The sequence below is a fragment of the Carya illinoinensis genome, chromosome 11 (genome assembly GCF_018687715.1).
Source record: "Carya illinoinensis cultivar Pawnee chromosome 11, C.illinoinensisPawnee_v1, whole genome shotgun sequence".
Taxonomy (NCBI): domain Eukaryota; kingdom Viridiplantae; phylum Streptophyta; class Magnoliopsida; order Fagales; family Juglandaceae; genus Carya; species Carya illinoinensis.
In genome coordinates, this window is record NC_056762.1 from 2,844,892 (window position 1) to 2,862,760 (window position 17,869).

Consider the following 17,869-nt stretch of genomic DNA (forward strand, 5'->3'; position numbering starts at 1 on the left):
TATATGTCTATTTTGTTTATCTTGCATGTTTGGTTATGTCTTTCTCTTTTATTAATTCTCTACTTTTCATTTCCATTTGTTCATGCAATGCCTATTCCAGGCCTTTGTTCTACAACAAAAAAAGGTGATTTAATGAAGATATCATGGATCCAAGCATATATGGTGATGAATATAGGCTTAGAGCTTCAAGAGACCAAGTTTAATCAAATCCAACAAGAAGTTTTTGTGTCCACCGAAACTATATGAAGAAGAAGGCAGCTGCTGTCCACCAATTGGTCTCCACCGAAATGAGGAACATGTGATGAATTGGTGCAATAAAAAGAGCTGCTGTAACCAACCGAAATGAAGGAAGAAAAATTCAGCTTTGTTCACCGAAATGAGAAGAAAAAAATAGAGAAACATGTGCTGATTTTTCTGGGGTTGAAAGCTGGAATAATTTAATTGGATAGGATTTTTTTTGGTTGATTGTAAAGGGAAGAAGTCGGCTGCTTGAGTTTGCAATCAAAGGAAGAAGCCGTGCTTGAGTTTGCAATCAAAGGAAGGAGCCGTGTGGGTGAGTGAAGGAACATGTGCTGGAATGAATTGTGAGGGAATTTGGACCGGTCAAAGCAGTAGGTGAATGAAGGAACATGTGCTGAAATTGAATAACAAATTGAAGAAATAAATTGAGGAAGTCGGCACTGAAGAAACCGAACAAGGAGTTAGGAAGGAGTTAGGCAAGAGTTAGGCAAGAGTTAGGCAAGAGTTGAATAAGAAGTTAGGCATGTTGGACTTTGTTGTTTGGTTTGAATTACTAAACCAATTGAATAAAATAATTAAAGAGGAAAACAATGGAAGACACTGCAAAAGAAAGAGGAATGCAATGCAAGACACAAAATAAAGAAAGAGGAATGCAAGGCCGAAAATGAGTGTGAAAGCAAGATTGAAGATTTGGTTGTTGGGTGTGAATGCAAAACCAATTGAATGAGAGATGAAGTAGCCAAGATTTTTGGCTATAAAAGGAGGTGCACACCGAAGCTTAAGGGGAGAACATTTTAGAGTACAATTGAGGACAACTCAATCTTAGAAAAACACTTGTCAACACACAATTTTCTGCTATTTACTTGAAAGAATTAGCTCCTTTTTGTTTTAAGAAATTTTGTTTCTCCTTTTAAGTTTCAAAGCTTTGTTGTTTTAGCATTTTTTTTTACTGCATTAATATTTGCTCTAGAATTGTATTTCATTTAGTGTAATACCTTAATTTCCATTAAGTTACTAGTTTGTTTCATTTCTAGTTTGTTTCATTTCTAGTTTGTTTCATTTTTAGTTTGTTTCATTACTAGTTTGTTTCATACAATAAAAGGAATTGTTTTAGAAGTTCTAAATTAATTGTGTTACCTTAATTTATTGCAAGAAAGATTTGATTTTAAGCTTTTGTTTTTGTTTTTGATTTTTCTGAATATCATACGTAAAGAGCAGAGGAATTGTTCTAGAGTTTTTATACGTAAGAAATTGTTCCTTTTCGTTTCGAATTTCAATCGAATCGTGAAAGGACGTTTTCGTTTAGATTTTTCGTTCCCTATTTTATTTAACTTCAGTTTAAAGTTTATAGAATACTTTTGAGTTTCTGTTTACTTATTTCGTGTTATTTATTTTTCTTACTTCTTTAAGTTTTCATTTAATAGTAATTACAACTGTTATATGTTATTTTGAGAATTCGTAATTTAATTACAAAGATGAATTCTAGAATCTTAGTTTTGGGCATTTTAAATTTTCCGTTCATGTTTTGTCGATTACTTTCTAATTTAGTTTAATGCTTAATTTAGTTTTATTAATTTCTGAGTTTAATTTATAAGTCCTTTACATTCCAATCCAACAAACAAAAAATTCAAAAGACATGAATCTAGTCCATGATTAGTACCCTTTTTCATCCATTGCATATACCATCATATTATTTTCTCTTTGTGAAGTTTTTCACATTTTTTCAACAAGTTTAATTTTAAGCAACTTTTCCCTGAGGAGACGATCTAGGAATTTATTCCTAATTATTACACGACATCCTCCTGCACTTGGGATAGCATTAGTGCTACTCATTTTTGAGTGAGTCAATATGTGATTGCCACATCTTATGTTGGTTTAATTGGAGGATGCCCAGTGCTAGTGTACACGGGAAAGATCACTTGGACATGGGAGAAGTTAACGGCGTCACTGCGTCTAAGAAAGTTCATCTTCATTTGGTACCAACACTGCACTCTCTTTGATCCATCCATTAAGATCATATTCGATCGGACCATCACCTAAAATTACCTTTCTATGCAAGATCATCATGATCCTAGCTGAAGCGGTCGTTCACCTCCCTGCTGACTTGGTACCTGCATCAGCATAATGCAGTTTTTAGTTTCCAGATTTGTTTTAATTATTGCGTTTGCAGTGGAAACTGTCTTGTTTTTAGTTTTGTTTCTCAACTGATCTTAATAAGTATGTTCAAGTGTTGGGCGTTGTCTAAGCCATTAATTAGGGTGTTGCATGCTTTCTTGGAGTTGAGTGATTCATTGTTGAATCAAGTTTATGGCTTGGTCGTGTTGAGTGACATACATGAATATTAGTAATAAATTTACAATATGTCCCAGAACCAATCTTTTGAGAAAAAATATATTCCAACTATTCGTTATAAATTTACGAAGGGATGAACATGTGACTATACGATACAACATCATAAACCGTATAGTTTTAAAACAATTCCTCTAAGTTCTAACTATAAAGGTTGTCAGTTACTGATATGTATCAAGCGAAAAAACACCATACAGACGAAATATAGCGAGGCCATCTGCAACAGTACCAGTTCCTTCCTCGAAAACAGGGATGAATATTTCAAAAGAAATTCTTTGTGTGGACTAGTATAATCATTCTGTATGGTATTAATCCTATTTAATTATAAATGGATCAGTTGGTCTATTAGACTTTCATTAGAGCCAATTAAGAAACTTGGGGGTACAGAGTAGACTCATAACCGCACACAAATGTTGAATGTTGTTCTATTTGTACTGTCCATGGAGACAACAAACAGACGATAAGCTAATCATGTTCTATCTCAATACTTGCTTTGTATATATATATATATATATTTTTCTGTTACCCAAATGCCCGCATCGAGCCATGCATCCCCCCAGCCATCCTCCTACATGGCTGTACTTGGCACTTCAACGTTTCAGAAGTTGAAATGCGGGTGGAGCTCATACATGCAGACAATTATGTTAGAAGAGGAAGATTGGATTGGCTAGATGGTACAACCTCAAGAGAGAGTATTAAAGCTGTGATGAAGCTTCCCCAGAAATTTTTCGGGCGAATACCATTAGGCAACAAATAATTACATTTTCCTAACAAATTTACATCGTCATTAAATTTTCGCAACAATTATTTATATTAGACCATTTTATTTGTCACGAGTTAGAATTTGTGAAAATTAATGACTTTTTCCTGCAAAATTCAGATCATCGGAAAAAGTTTGCAAGTAATATATTTTTGTGGTGACATATGCATCCTTTCGTGATGAATTGGTTGGTGACATTAACTTACTACAACAAATAGTATTTTTTGGAGTATAAATTTTTCTTGCAAATACTATTTGATGACAAATAATTACATTTTCATACCAAATTTATGTTGTCGGTAAATTATCACCGCAAATATTTATATTGGGCAATTTTATTTGTCACAAGTTACAATTTGTGAAAGTTAATAATTTTTTCTTGCAAAATTCAGATCATTAGAAAAGTTTGCAAGTAATACTTTTTTACGGTGATATATGCATCCTTTTGTGATGAAATTGGTTGGTGACATCAACTCACTACAACAAATAGTGGTTTTTGGAGTAGAAATTTTTCTCGTGAATACTATTTAGTGGCAAATAATTACATTTTGCTACAAAATTCTCGTTGTTGTTAAATTTTCACCTCAAATATTTTTATTAGACCATTTTATTTGTCACAAGTTACGATTTTTGAAAATTAAAGAATTTTTTTCCGCAAAATTTAGAACATCAGAAAAAGTTTTCATATGAATATTGAATGTGTTGGATGATATTTGATTATTTGCGGTGACTATTGAAATATTTGCGGCAATATTAGACTGCCGCAAAAGCTCATTTAAAACAAAAATATAGGGAAAATTCAGACCACACATAAATCCTCTCTCTCATTCTCGTCTCGTCTCTCTCTCTCTCTCTCTCTCTCTCTCTCTCTCTCTCTCTCGTATAACCCTCAACAATTTTTCTCTCTCTGCCTTGCCTCAGTTGCCCCCATCAGCAGTTGCGAAGCAGGCTGGACAATAGCCATCCTTCACGGACAACAACTCTCTCTGGATCTCTCCTGCGTTTCCCTCTCGCATCCACCATGCATGAGTAGTAAGGACCTTTGAGCTGCCTACCACAGTCTAGGGAAAATCCAACCTCCAGTTCTGCCTCCTTCTAAATCTCGAGATTCCATCCACCATACAAGTATGCTCATGGTTTACTGTTGAAGATATATGAATTCCATATGGTTTGTTGTTGAAGATATATTTCTCATGATCACCTACTACCAAAAATAATAGTAATTCTCACGATAAGTATGCTCGTGGCTGAAAGCACTATTTGTTGCCGCATAATTTCGGGTAGTCAACTATGGCAAGATTTGGTAGGAAAAAGTCAATTCTGGCACAAATAGATACCAATTGCAACCAAATTACTTGCAGGAAAAACACTATTTGTTGTAGTGTTTAAATGGTCCTACTCAAAATTTTACCATGTTGTTTTTCATCTGGCTGATTGATTGCACTAGTGTCATGTTTACTAATTACAGAATTCATGATGTTTATGTTCTTATAGAACCTGCTAATGCAACATGTTGATCACTTGTTTGGGGATCTCATTCATTTGTTGCAGGGGTTGCTTAAATATGATCCAACAAATAGGCTAACAGCTCGTCAAGCACTGAGCTAGGCATCCCTTCTGATGCAGGAGGATCCGAGTTAGATAATGCTGAGTTGTCAAATGGCATGTTAATGGTGCTAAGATACCTTGAGTTGATAGATCAATGCAAAGATTTCAGGTAATCATAATCTTTTCCTAATTATGGTAGTTTTAAGTGCGTCTTGGTATTTTGGCTATAATTTTAACTACGGGTATCAAAACCACACACATGACCCCAATTTAGAAAGCTCTTTTCAGTGCACACATTGTGACCACCTAGCTTCACTTAATGTGCATCTTTTTAGAGATCAAAAGCCACTATTTTCCCTTCCAAATCCTAATTTTTAGTTATTTTTTTCCTTTTGTGATAATATTTCATTTATTGTTTAGGAAGTGATTCTGAACCCGATTTGGGTCAGATTTTTGGTAGATTACTTCTTTTATAACTTATTTAATTATGACATGATTATTGATATTTTGCTATTTTTGATAAAATTCTGATAAGGATGGTTTTCAGCTATACAACCATGCTTGTGGGTTGATTTTCGATATTCTTTGATTTGATAATTTTGAATTGAACATCAAAGGTGTTTCTTTGTGTTTTTGGTCGATTATTTTATGTTCTTCCTTGTGAATTATCACTTAAAGCATGTACAATAATCGCTATTTTGTCCGACGTCAGTTGGCATCAGAGCTTCAGCATTTTCCTGAGGCGAGATCTCATCAATTTTCATGGCTGGTGGTTGTGGTTGTTGTGGGCAGGTTCCAAACGAGAAAGTCTCACATTGTGATCGTAGCGTTCAGGATGTGATGATTGAAAATTTGCATAGGCAAGTTGTAGAGTTAACCCGATGTCTAACGGCATAGGATTTCGGTGATCGTGAGATGGAAGATGATGATTCTGGTTCTAATTTTGAAAACCTGTATCACAATCGTATTCTATTATGGGAGCATCGTGGCCAGGAGGATCGTCATGGAGACCTCGATGTTAGAGTGGATCTGCTTGAGTTTTCCAGTATCTTACAGGCCAAATGATTCATTGATTGATTGAATGAAGTAGAGCGGATTTTTTATTATAAGGAAGTCTCGGATCATATAAAAGTGAAACTGGTTTCCATCAAATTCAAAGGCAGAGCATCTGCCTAGTAGGAACAGCTGAGGTGATCATGAGATAGGCAAGGCAAGGCTAAGATCACTGATTGGGAGAGGATGAACAAGAAGAGGAAGGGTCACTTCCTTCCTTTCGGGTACACTCAAACCTTATTTCAGTGACTTCATTCATTAAGGTAAGGCAAGAGATCAGTTGATGATTACATAGAAGAGTTCTATCAATTGATAGCCTAAAATGACTTGTCTAAGACGGAATAGCAAATGGTGGTGTGGTATTTGGGGGGATTATGACAACCCCTGTAGGATGTCCTCATCCTTCACTCATTGTGGACCATTTTTTAAGCATACCAGCATGCACTTGTTGTGGAAAAGTAGCAAAACAGCAGACCAGTGATCACCAGTGATCATAAGCGATCAAAGCAGTCGACTCGTTCGCCCTCAAGAATCCCGTCCTGCTCGGCAGCTACTACAGGGTAATTCTAACTCTATTATTAGATGTTTTAAATGTGGTAAACAGGGGCATAGAGCGACTGAGTACAGGAAGCCTACTAGTTAGAAGGGAAAAAATTTTCTTATTGAGGAAGACATGGTAGATGAAACTGAGGAGGTTGTAGAGCCATTGTATGACAATGATGAAGATGGAGTGCTATATGGCGATGTCCATGAGACTCTAGTCATTTGTAAGAGTCTACTAACTTCTAAGGGCGATTCAGGAGATGATTGGTTGAGAACCAATATTTTCCACAAGATCTGTATAGTTGCAGATAAAGTCTGCAAGATGATCATTGACAGTGGTAGTTGTGAGAACATGGTGTTTGAAGTGGCTGTCCAAAAATTGCAGTTGAAGACAGATTGTCATCCCAAGCCGTACAAATTGTCGTGGCTAAATAAAGGCAGTGAGGTAACAATAGATACGCGATGCCTAGTGTCTTTTTCGATCGGCATAAAATGTTTTGATAATGCTTGGTGTGATGTCATATGAATGGATGTTTGTCATGTATTGTTAGGAAAACCTTGGAAATATGATTACAGTATTGTTCATGATGGGCAGAATAATACATATTCCCTTAGCATCAAAGGAAAGAAGATTGTGTTGGCACCTCGCCGGGAAGGAATCATTCCTAGCTCGGTAACCAATAGTACTAACCTTCTTTCTATGTCCAGGTTTTTAGTTGAGATTGAGCGTGGAGAAGTGGTATATGATTTACTTCCTTGTGGGAATAGTGCAGTAGACGTGGATCTAGATTTACCAGCAAAGGTGCACCAGCTACTAGCTGAGTTTTCAGACCTAATGCTGGAGGATCTTACTTCTATGCTATCACCTATGAGGGATATTCAGCATTAGATTGACCTTATTTTGGCGTCAAGTTTGCCAAATCGACTTGAATATCGCCTTAGTTCCAAGGAATTTGAAGAGTTGCAGTGACAGGTGATAGAGTTGTTAGAGAGGGGCTACATCTGTGAGAGCATAAGCCCTTGTGCAGTCCTTACCCTGCTGGTGTTGAAGAAAGATGGCTCTTGTTGACAGCAGAGTAATAAACATGATTATGGTGAAATGCAGGTTTCTAATTCTCTACCTGGATGATATGTTAGATCAGCTATCTGGTTCTAATGTCTTCTAAACAATTGACATTAAAATCGGATACCACCAAATCAGAATAATGCCTAGAGATGATTGGACGACAGCATTTAAGATGCAACATGGGTTGTATGAGTGGATGGTCATGCCTTTTGGGCTGTCCAATGCATCCAGTACATTCATGAGATTTATGCATCATGTTTTACGATCTTCTATGAGGAAATTCATTTTAGGTTACATTGACGATATCCTCATTTATAGTTCGACATGGGGGTCACACTTTGATCACCTCCATGCCGTTTTGACATGTAAGGACAAAGCGCCTGTTCATCAATCAAAATAAGTGTTCTTTGTTCACTATTTCTATAAATTTTCTTAGTTTTGTTGTGTCTATTGATGGTGTTCATACAGATCATTCAAAGATAGATGCATCCTTGTAGTGGCCCAAACCAAATACCTCACATGATGTCAGGAGTTTCCATGGATTTGCGTCCTTCTACAGCCGGTTCATCAAAAACTTCAGCACTCTGATTGCTCCTATCATAGAGTGCCTCAAGGAACGTGATTTACAATGGTCTAAGCAGGTAGATGCCAGTTTTCAACCGGTCAAGCAGAAGATGACAGAGACACCCGTTTTGGCACTTTTTGATTGTGAAAAGGTGTATGAGGTAAATTGTGATGCATCTGGGGTTGGCATTGATGGTGTTCTAAGTCAAGAGGGATGCCCAATAGCTTTTTTTAGTGAGAAACTGTCGGGATCAAAGAAGAATTATTCCACCTATGATCTAAAGTTCTACACCATAGTTTAGTTCCTAAAGCATTGGCTTCACTACCTAATGCAGAGGGAGTTCATTTTTATCATTGATCATGAGGCCCTAAACTATATCAATGGCCAGCAAAAGCTGAGGCACCAAGCAGGAAGTCTGAACCGTGTCACAAATGCCCTGAGCCATCATAAGTTACTCCTTACCACCATAAGCACCTGAGTTTCAGGATTTGAGGTTTTCACTTATATGTATGCAGCAAGTCATTCCTCTGGAAGTATATTTCAGGAGGTAACTGATGGTCAATAACATGATTTTGTTTTGCATAATGGTTATCTATTTCGTGGATTACAATTGTGCATTTCAAATTGTTCACTAGGGCAATAGATTATTTGTAGACTTCATAAGGAGGGTCACTTTGGGCTAGATAAGACGTTGGCCCTAATCTCTTCTGATTATTATTGGCCCAAATTGACGAGTGATGTGGCTCATTATGTGGAGCGTTGTTATGTGTGTCAGCGGTCCAAGAGAGTTATCATTAATGCGGGCCTGTACACTTCTTTACCTTTTCTTGAAGCCCCTAGGTTTGATGTCAGTATGAACTTTGTTGAACTCAAGGTTTCAAGTTTTGTGTAATTATATATCTATACATGGATTTTGATGATAACAAATGAATTCAAAGAATAAAAGAGTTTCAAGCTCAAGTTGTTTACACAATACAGTCAAGTACATTAAGGAAACAAGCATGAGTAAGAAGGGAACAAGTTCACATTAAAGTCATAGAGTAATGTTGTAAATCTCTTAAAAATTCAAAATTAGGATTAAGGCTCAAAATCAATATTTTATCATAAAAGCATTAAAATACATTTTCTATATGTGCATGAATATTTTGAAAATTTTGAAAGATGATTGATTGTCATCTTTCACATGTGCATGCCTTGATTAAATGTTTGAATTTTGAAAATATTAAAGATTATTGATTGTTATCTTTCACATGTACATGTTTTATTTGAATATTTTCAAAAGTGATTGATACTTTTTTTTACTTATGCAAAAGGTAGATATTTTTGTTTGAAAAATTTGAAAAGTAAAGTGTGCTCATTTTGTCATATGCAAAAAGTAAAAATATTAGGTTTGAAATATTTGAAAAGTAAAGTGTGCTCCTTTTGTAATATGCAAAAAGTAAAAAGATTAAGTTTGAATTTTTTGAAAAGTAAAGCGTGCTTCTTTTGTCATATGTCAAAAGTAAAAGATTAGATTTGAAATTTTGGAAAAATGAATGATGCTGTATTTGACAATTGAAAAAGAAGAACCTTTTATTTGAATTTTTTGAAAAAGTGAATGATGCTGTCTTTAACATGTGAATCTTTTTAAATTTGAATATGAAGTCTCATATGCCTATAAATAGATCATTTGAGAGCTTCACATTTACAACATCTAGAGTATACAACATTCATTTAAAGCTTTCATTCTCTCTAATCTAAGCATTGAGCCTTAATCCTTTTTCATTTTAAGAAAGATATAGTTTACGCTGTATTATTCTTATTTCACTTATTGAGGAGTGTTTTCTGATAACCTACCCATAATCAACTCTTGTATCAGTAAAAGGGTGTGTATAGTCCTTGTGCATGTAGAAAGTGTTCGACACACAGAATAGTTGAATCACCACGTATAAGGTGATTGCAAGTGTAGAGAGTCTTCTACACGGATCCTTTGTAGCGGTATTGTTCAAAGGTGTAAATTAGGAATCTTCAAGGGGTAGCTAATGGCGAGGATGTAGGCAGTGGGGCCGAACCTCGTTAACATACTGAGTTTGCTTCTCTCTTACCCTTACTCTTTATATTTATTGATGTTTCGTATTTTGTTTATATTTTATATTGTATATTTGATTTATAATTATTATTATTTTTTAAATACAAGTCAATTTCCCCCCTCTTGTGTTAGTCATCTGGGCAACAAACTTTGTGTTGGGCTTACCCCGTACCCAACGGGCCTTAGATTCTATTTTGCTTGTGGTTGATAGGTTTTCTAAGATTGCCCATTTTGCAGCTTGCAGGAAAACAATGGATGTTGCCCAGATCGCCCATCTTTAATTTAGGGAGATTCTACTTTTACATGGTGTTCCCTGATCAATCACTTCAGATCGTGACACCAAGTTCATTAGTCATTTTAAGATGAGTTTATGTGAGAAACTGGGGATAAATTGAATTTTAGCAGTGGCTACCACCCCCACACAGATGGTTAGATCGAGGTGGCAAACTAGAGTTTGGGCAACCTTTTAAGGAGTTTGGCAAGAATTAAACCGAAGTAGTGGGATATGGCTTTACCTCAAGAAAAATTTGCCTATAACAAATTTAAAAACAGAACCATAGGAATGATCCCATTTGAGATTGTCTATAGTCAGAATCCATTTGGGGTGCTTGACTTAGCCCTTATTCCATGTGTAGCTCATTCAAGTCATAAAGGCAGATGAGATGGCAGAACATTTTCGGGGCATCCATGAGAAGGTGGAGCTAGCCATTCACGAGAGCAATGCCGAGTATAAGGTTCAGGTCGACAGTCATCGTCGTTAGGTACTTATTGATGTTGATGATTTTGTTTGGGTGATATTAACTCATGATCATTTTCCTATTGCAAAGTATAATAAGCTTAAGGAGTGCAATATTGGACCCTGAGATCCTATAGAAGATCAATGATAACGCCTACAGGTTGCAACTTCCCAATCATTTGAGGACTTCTAATGTCTTTAATGTGAAACACTTGAGTCATTGTTTTGTTGATTTTGATGAAGCTACCATGAACTCAAGGATGAGTTCTTTCCAACCAGAGGTGATTGATGCAAGAGGATCAAAGTTAGATGATGCTGAGTTGTCAGATGACATGTTGAGTTCTGAGATACTTTGAGTTGGCAAATCAGTACAAAGATGACAGGTAATCATGATCTTTTACTAATTAGGGTAGTTTTGGGTGCATTTTGGTATTTTAACCATAACTTTAGCTACGAGTATCAGAACTGCACATATAATCCTAATTTGGAAAGCTCTTTTCAGCACACACATCATGGAGACCCAACTTTCCTTTGTGCGCATCTTTTCTGAAGTCAAAATCCATTATTTTCCATTCCGTATCTCCATTTTTAGTTATTTTTTTCCTTTTATGGTAATATTTCATTTCTCCTTTATGAAGTGATTTTGAACTTGATTTGGGTCAGATTTTTAGCAGATTACTTCTTTTATTACTTATTTAATTTTGTCATGATTATTAGAATTTTGCTATTTTTGGTAAAATTTTGATAAAGACAATTTTCAGCTATACAGCCTAGCTAGATTGTGGACCCATTTTTGACATTCTTTGATTAGATAATTTTGAATTGAACATCAGAAGTGTTTCTCTGTGTTTTTTGGTGATTCTGTCGCTATTCTGTCGCTATTCTATCTGGCATCACCTTCCTTTCTAGGGACCATGTGAAGAGATAAGCTAGCCAACACAATGGGGGTATTTAGCTACCTGGTGTGTTATACATAGTGAATATGGGTGTCCATGTTTTTAAGTAGGGTTATGTTGAACGTGATTACAGGTATCCAAGTGTACACACAAGGCATGATACTTGACCTTCTTGTGAGCCCCCCGCTTGAGTGAAGGATTGAATATATATATATATATATATTTAAAGCGAAATGATATTTATACTATGCTCAATCATCTTGCATTCTTTTAAAAATAAATATATGATTCGTGTAAAAAAATTAATCTTTTAATAGTATTTTTTTTTCAAAAGAAATGCACGTCGTTTGTATAATCTGAATCTAGCATTACTCAATAAGCAAATTGAAAATTTCCACTTCTAAACGTGGTTAACATCATTATAATTGAAGTCATAACCATTGTTTAACTATATGTTTTTACAGTTGCTCACATTTAAGAAGGTTTGGTCAATAGAAAGCTTATATAAGTTTAAGACAATACCAGTCACAAAGAAATTTGTGTGCAGAAAAACCTCTAATAGATGAGTAATTTTGCTGTAATATGAGTTTCCCCTATATTTATCAGTCGCAGTTGTAAGTTTGGTTCTATTGAATGAAATTAAGTCCATTTCCCACCCAAAAAAAAAAAAAAAAAACAAAAAAAACATTGCTTAGATCATTTGTTTGAGCACTTAATTTATCGTTTCAAATGAGTTCTAATTGCTAAAATCGTTGGCATTTATTTTTTAAGCCATTTCTTAGACCATTAATTCTCACGTACGAGCGGTTCTTGTCGCAATTACAGTCACTGACCAATTGAATTTCATCACCAGTATATTTCTATTATGACTGAAGCATCAAGTGATTTCATTTTCTAACCCACGATATGCATTTTTATAATAGAAAAATAAGTAAATCATCTTTTCACATTATATTATGTCAATGGTCTTATCTTAATAAGAATAAGATTTAAAAAAGTCTCATTTAAGCTAAGAGACTGATGGCATATGATCTGGTTTTCCAAATGGATAATCTAAGTTTAAAACTCCTTAACCCCCTTTATCAAAAAAACTAAAAAGAAAAAAATAAAAAAATAAAAGTCTCGTTCAAAGCTTATAACAAAAAATCTCAAACATGAAGTATGATCTTAAGAAATTTTTATTCATAATATCTAGTGATCCTAATAGTTGAAAGCTTAGCTTAATCAAACTAGATTCAGCAGTTATATATAGGACTTTTGATTTATTGGTTGAGTTTTCAATAATTGAAAGTCCTAGATGCCAAACTCCCATCTTATGTTCATTCAATTACGATGAGTTAGCATAGTCCATCAACATGGATTTTTTTAAAATAAAATTAAAGATGATTCAGTTGTGATAATTATCACATTTTATATAGTAAAATGATAGTTGAGTGTAGTATGCAACATTATTCGATAATTATTAATTAGTATCATTGAATCATAGCATAGTATTGTAAATCAGTTTTCCAAAGTATGAGAAAAAAAAAGCAATTGAGGAGTAAGGGAGAAAAGATTATGATGATTAAGATGATAAAATGATTAAAAAATACATAAAAAGAGTGGAAGATGATAAAACTCCAACTGTGTACGTGGGACAAAAACTTCATTATCAAATCCAGAGATGAATCTATCGTTTTGAAATCTTTGCTGATATATAGACTTTAGAGCAATTAGGTGATTATTATATATATTTTCTTCATGGATCTTTGTGGAAAATAATTGTATAGGCATCCAGAAAATTATAAAATAAAGGAAGATTTAAAATAAATTAGGTTGAGTGAATTGCATTGGAACGAAAGTGAGAAAAATCATCCCAAGGACAATTTTTTAAGATTGAGGCCGTAGAAATTGCACGCCTTTTACCCTTTCATGGTTAAATGCTAACGAAATAATATATTTAAATGGTTATGCAAATAACTTTGATTGGTTAAGTTAGGATTTAAATCTAACTGTTAAGTGTCAAGTTGAAGATAGCTATATAGCTGGCTGTTTTCTACGTGCCTATGTGCACGGTCGAGACTTTGAATTATGTAATTTCTGCCACTTGTTATTTTATAATAGAGAAATGCTTTAATTATAAAAAAATTTCATAAAAATAAACATATAAATTTACATAGTTTGATTTGATATATGTAAAATTTCTTTACATTGTATCCCTTCTTTTTACAATATATATACTGAAAGAGTTCGTGTTGCCAGCGCTAAACACTTGAGTGGAAATGGCTCTGCTATCATGCATGGTTGGTACAATCATGGCAAGTGGTACAATCATGGCAAGAGCTATGCAAAATGCCAGTCATCCTATCTCTTCTTTTCATCATTTCATTTCTGTACCTTTTTAAACGTATACTCAGAAGACACAAATCCAATTTACCCCATCCCCACCCACAATTTTGCTACGTACAGTCACCACATGCAGTCGGCGTGCAGTCGACTGTAAGGAATGAATAAAAAAAAATTTTAAAAAAAAAGTTTTTTATATTCAAAGGGACCTACATGAATTATAAAAAGTTATAAAAATAATTTTTTTTTTCATGTAGATCCCGTATTAATTTTTTTTTTACAGCCGACTGCACGCCGATTGCATCTCCCGATTGCAAAAAGTATTTCTCCCCCACCAAAGCTGCCAATCATAGGCAACCTTTACCAGCTTGGCACATTCCCACATCGCTCTTTTCGATCCCTTTCTATGAAGTATGGTCCAGTAATGCTCTTACACTTGGGACATGCTCCATCCCTTGTGGTGTCATCTGCAGATATGGCCAGAGAAGTCATGAAGACACATGATATCACTTTCTCAAACCGGCCAAGAACTACAGCTGCTGACATATTACTGTACGGTTGTACAGACATAGGGTTCGCATCCTATGGTGAATATTGGAGACAAGCAAGGAAAATCTCCGTCCTCGAACTTTTGAGTCTCAGAAGAGTGCAATCATTCCAATACGTAAGGGAAGAAGAGGTTATTTAACTAACAAATAGGATACGTGAGTCGTGCCTCAAGCAAACTTCTGTTAATCTAAGTGAGATGTTCTTTACAACCTCAAACAATATTGTCTCTAGATGTACGCTTGGACAGAAGTATGAAGGAGAAGATGATAAGAGCAGGTTTAAAGAGCTATCACGAAGGACAATGGTGCTATTGGCAGCATTTTGCGTTGGAGATTTTTTCCCTTCTCTAGGATGGATTGATGTTCTTACCGGACTAATCTCAAGTTTGAAAGCCACAGTTAGAGAAATTGATCCATTTTTAGATCAAGTCATTGAAGAACACAAGAAAATGAGAGGCGATGATCATGACCAACCAAATAAGAAAGATTTTGTCGATATTCTTCTCCAACTTCAAGAGGAAGACATGCTTGACTATGAGTTCACTCAAGACAACCTCAAAGCAATCTTACTGGTCCCTCTCTCTCTCTCTCTCTCTCTCTCTCTCTCTCTCTCTCTCTCTCTCTCTCTCTCTCAAACGCTTGGGACACATCCACACACACTAACACACAATCACGTGTAAAGTTTTCTTTTCCAACAATTTCAGGACATGTTTTTGGGAGGAAGTGAGACGTCTTCTACAACTTTGGAATGGTTAATGGCAGAGCTCATTAAAAATCCAAACATTATGAAGAGAGCACAAGAAGATGTGAGAAGAGTGGTGGGCAACAAGTTGAAGATAGACGAGAATGACATCGGTCAAATGTGTTACTTGAAATGTGTCCTAAAGGAAACTCTTAGACTACATCCACCAGCTCCTCTGTTGCTTCCTCGAGAAACATCTTCAAGTGTGAAATTAGGAGGTTATGATATTCCACCAAAAACGAAAGTAATTGTCAATGCATGGGCAATACAAAGGGACCCCACCGTATGGGTGAGGGCAGAAGAATTTCTCCCCGAGCGATTCATAGACAACCCAATTGATTTCAGAGGCCAAGACTTTGAATTTCTCCCATTTGGAGGTGGGAGAAGGGGATGCCCTGGATTGATATTCGGCATTACTGCAGTTGAATATGTGATTGCCAACATCTTATGCTGGTTTGATTGGAGGATGCCCTGTGGTAGTGTGCATGGGAAAGATCACTTGGACATGGAAGAAGTGTACGGCTTCACTGTGTCTAAGAAAGTTCCTCTTCATTTGGTACCAACACTGCACTCTCTTTGATCCATCCATTAAGATCATATTCGATCCAATCATCCCCTAAATTACTTTTTTATGCAAGAGCATCATGATCCTAGCTGAAGCGGTCGTTCACCTGCTGACTTGGTACCTGCATCAGCATTATGCAGTTTTTGTTTTGTTGGCTATAATTGTGTTTTCTTTGGAAATTGTCTTGTTTTTAGTTTGGTTTCTCAACTGGTCTTAATAAGTATGTTCAAGTGTTGGGCGTTGTCTAAGCCATTAATTAGAGTGTTGCAAGTTATATTTTATATATGTCAGTTTTAATATAGCCAAAATGATGTACTTTCTATATGTTATGATAATAAAGGAGATAATGGTAAATAATTTCTTTAAAAATAATTCTGAAGCACGCTTTCTTGGGGTTGAGTGATTCATTGCTCAATCAACTTTATGGCTTGGTTGTGTTGAGTGACATACATGGTTAGTAAAAGTGGGCTGCCTCTTCTATCCCTGGTTGAGCGACTTCCCAAGATTATCTTCCTTACATTACATCTTTTCATCGATCCATCATGTCCCATTTGTGTGTGAATCATTTAGATTTTGGCCTCCATCACTTTTCTTTGTGAATCTTTTCTTTTTTTAAGACATCCTAAATTTATTGATGACACTTTTTACAAAAGAATACTTTTTTACTAGAAGCGGCTCTTGGTGGTTACAATATGTCCCAAAACCAATCTTTTGAGAAAAAATATATTCCAATTATTCGTTATAAATTTACGAAGGGATGAACATATGACTATAGTTTACAACATCATAAACTGTATAGTTTTAAAACAAGTCCTCTAAGTTCTAACTATCAAGGTTGTCAGTTCCTGATATGTATCAAGCAAAAACACACCATACAGACAAAATTTAACAAGGCCATCTGCAACAGTACCAGTTCCTTCCTTGAAAATAGGCATGAATATTTCAAAAGACATTCTTTGTGTGGACTAGTATAATCATTCTGTATGGTATTAATTCATTATGGTATGGGGTAGTGAAGTATTAATCCTATTTAATTATAAATGGATCAGTTGGTCTATAAGACTTTCATTAGGGCTAATTAAGAAACTTGGGGGTAGAGATTAGACTCAGCCGCACTGTGCATAAATGTTGAATGTTGTTCTACTTGTGTCCATGGAGACAATAAACAGACGATAAGCTCATCATGTTTCTCCCTGATCAATACTTCCTTTGTGTATATATATATAACCCAAAAGCCCGCTCCGAGCCCTGCACCCGCCGTGAAGCTGTTGTCCTATCAGTCCATTTAAATCCAAGCTACAAGGTAAGCCGTGGGTCAAAATCCTTTTGCCTTTCGTGGTTCTCTTGTCTTCTCCCTGCCCTGCATGATCCAGCTAGCTGAACCACCCATTGGCGTCGCTAGGCCAGTTTGGATCCAATCTTATAGTATAAATTGCAAGCTAGTCATTGACCTCGAATCTCTAATCCTAAATTGCAAGAAAATCTCTTGAAATATCCATATGTAGCAGTACTCCTAGAGTACACGATTATAGTGCCATTGAATATATATGGTCTCACTAATGTTAATATTTTAGCATTTTACAAACGAATATGGAGTTTATCCTGGTCAGCTCTTTCTTTATTTTTTCTTTTTCCTTTTCTTTTCTTTTTTTTCTTTTTTTTTTTCTTTTCTTTTTTGTTTTTTTGTTAAATTGGGAATTCATCCACTTTATTTAGGGAATCCTCAGCCACACTTGTGCTAGCTAGAGAATCTGCCCATGTGAAGAATCCACATTGTTTTTGTCCCTGGATTATCAACAATGTAACACAAAAATGTAAGCTATGGAAACTTGTGATAAAGATGTTTCTACATTTTGGTTGGCTTT

The 17,869-nt window shown here is 35.4% G+C and overlaps 1 protein-coding gene across 1 annotated transcript; it reads left to right on the plus strand.

The window, feature by feature from the left end:
* Positions 1 to 14,596: 14,596 nt before the first annotated feature.
* On the plus strand, positions 14,597 to 16,376 carry LOC122282196 (phenylacetaldehyde oxime monooxygenase CYP71AN24-like). Its single transcript, XM_043094147.1, has 2 exons — positions 14,597 to 15,269; positions 15,402 to 16,376. Exons 1-2 carry the CDS (start codon positions 14,895 to 14,897, stop codon positions 16,017 to 16,019), a joined length of 993 nt encoding a protein of 330 aa, XP_042950081.1. The 5' UTR covers positions 14,597 to 14,894; the 3' UTR covers positions 16,020 to 16,376.
* Positions 16,377 to 17,869: the final 1,493 nt, after the last annotated feature.

Bases quoted from the DNA above. Each gene is read 5' to 3' on its own strand.
- LOC122282196 (XM_043094147.1), top strand. From the start codon at position 14,895: ATGTTCTTTACAACCTCAAACAATATTGTCTCTAGATGTACGCTTGGA. The intron at 15,270-15,401 runs GTCCCTCTCTCT...CAACAATTTCAG, and splicing joins ACCTCAAAGCAATCTTACTG to GACATGTTTTTGGGAGGAAG.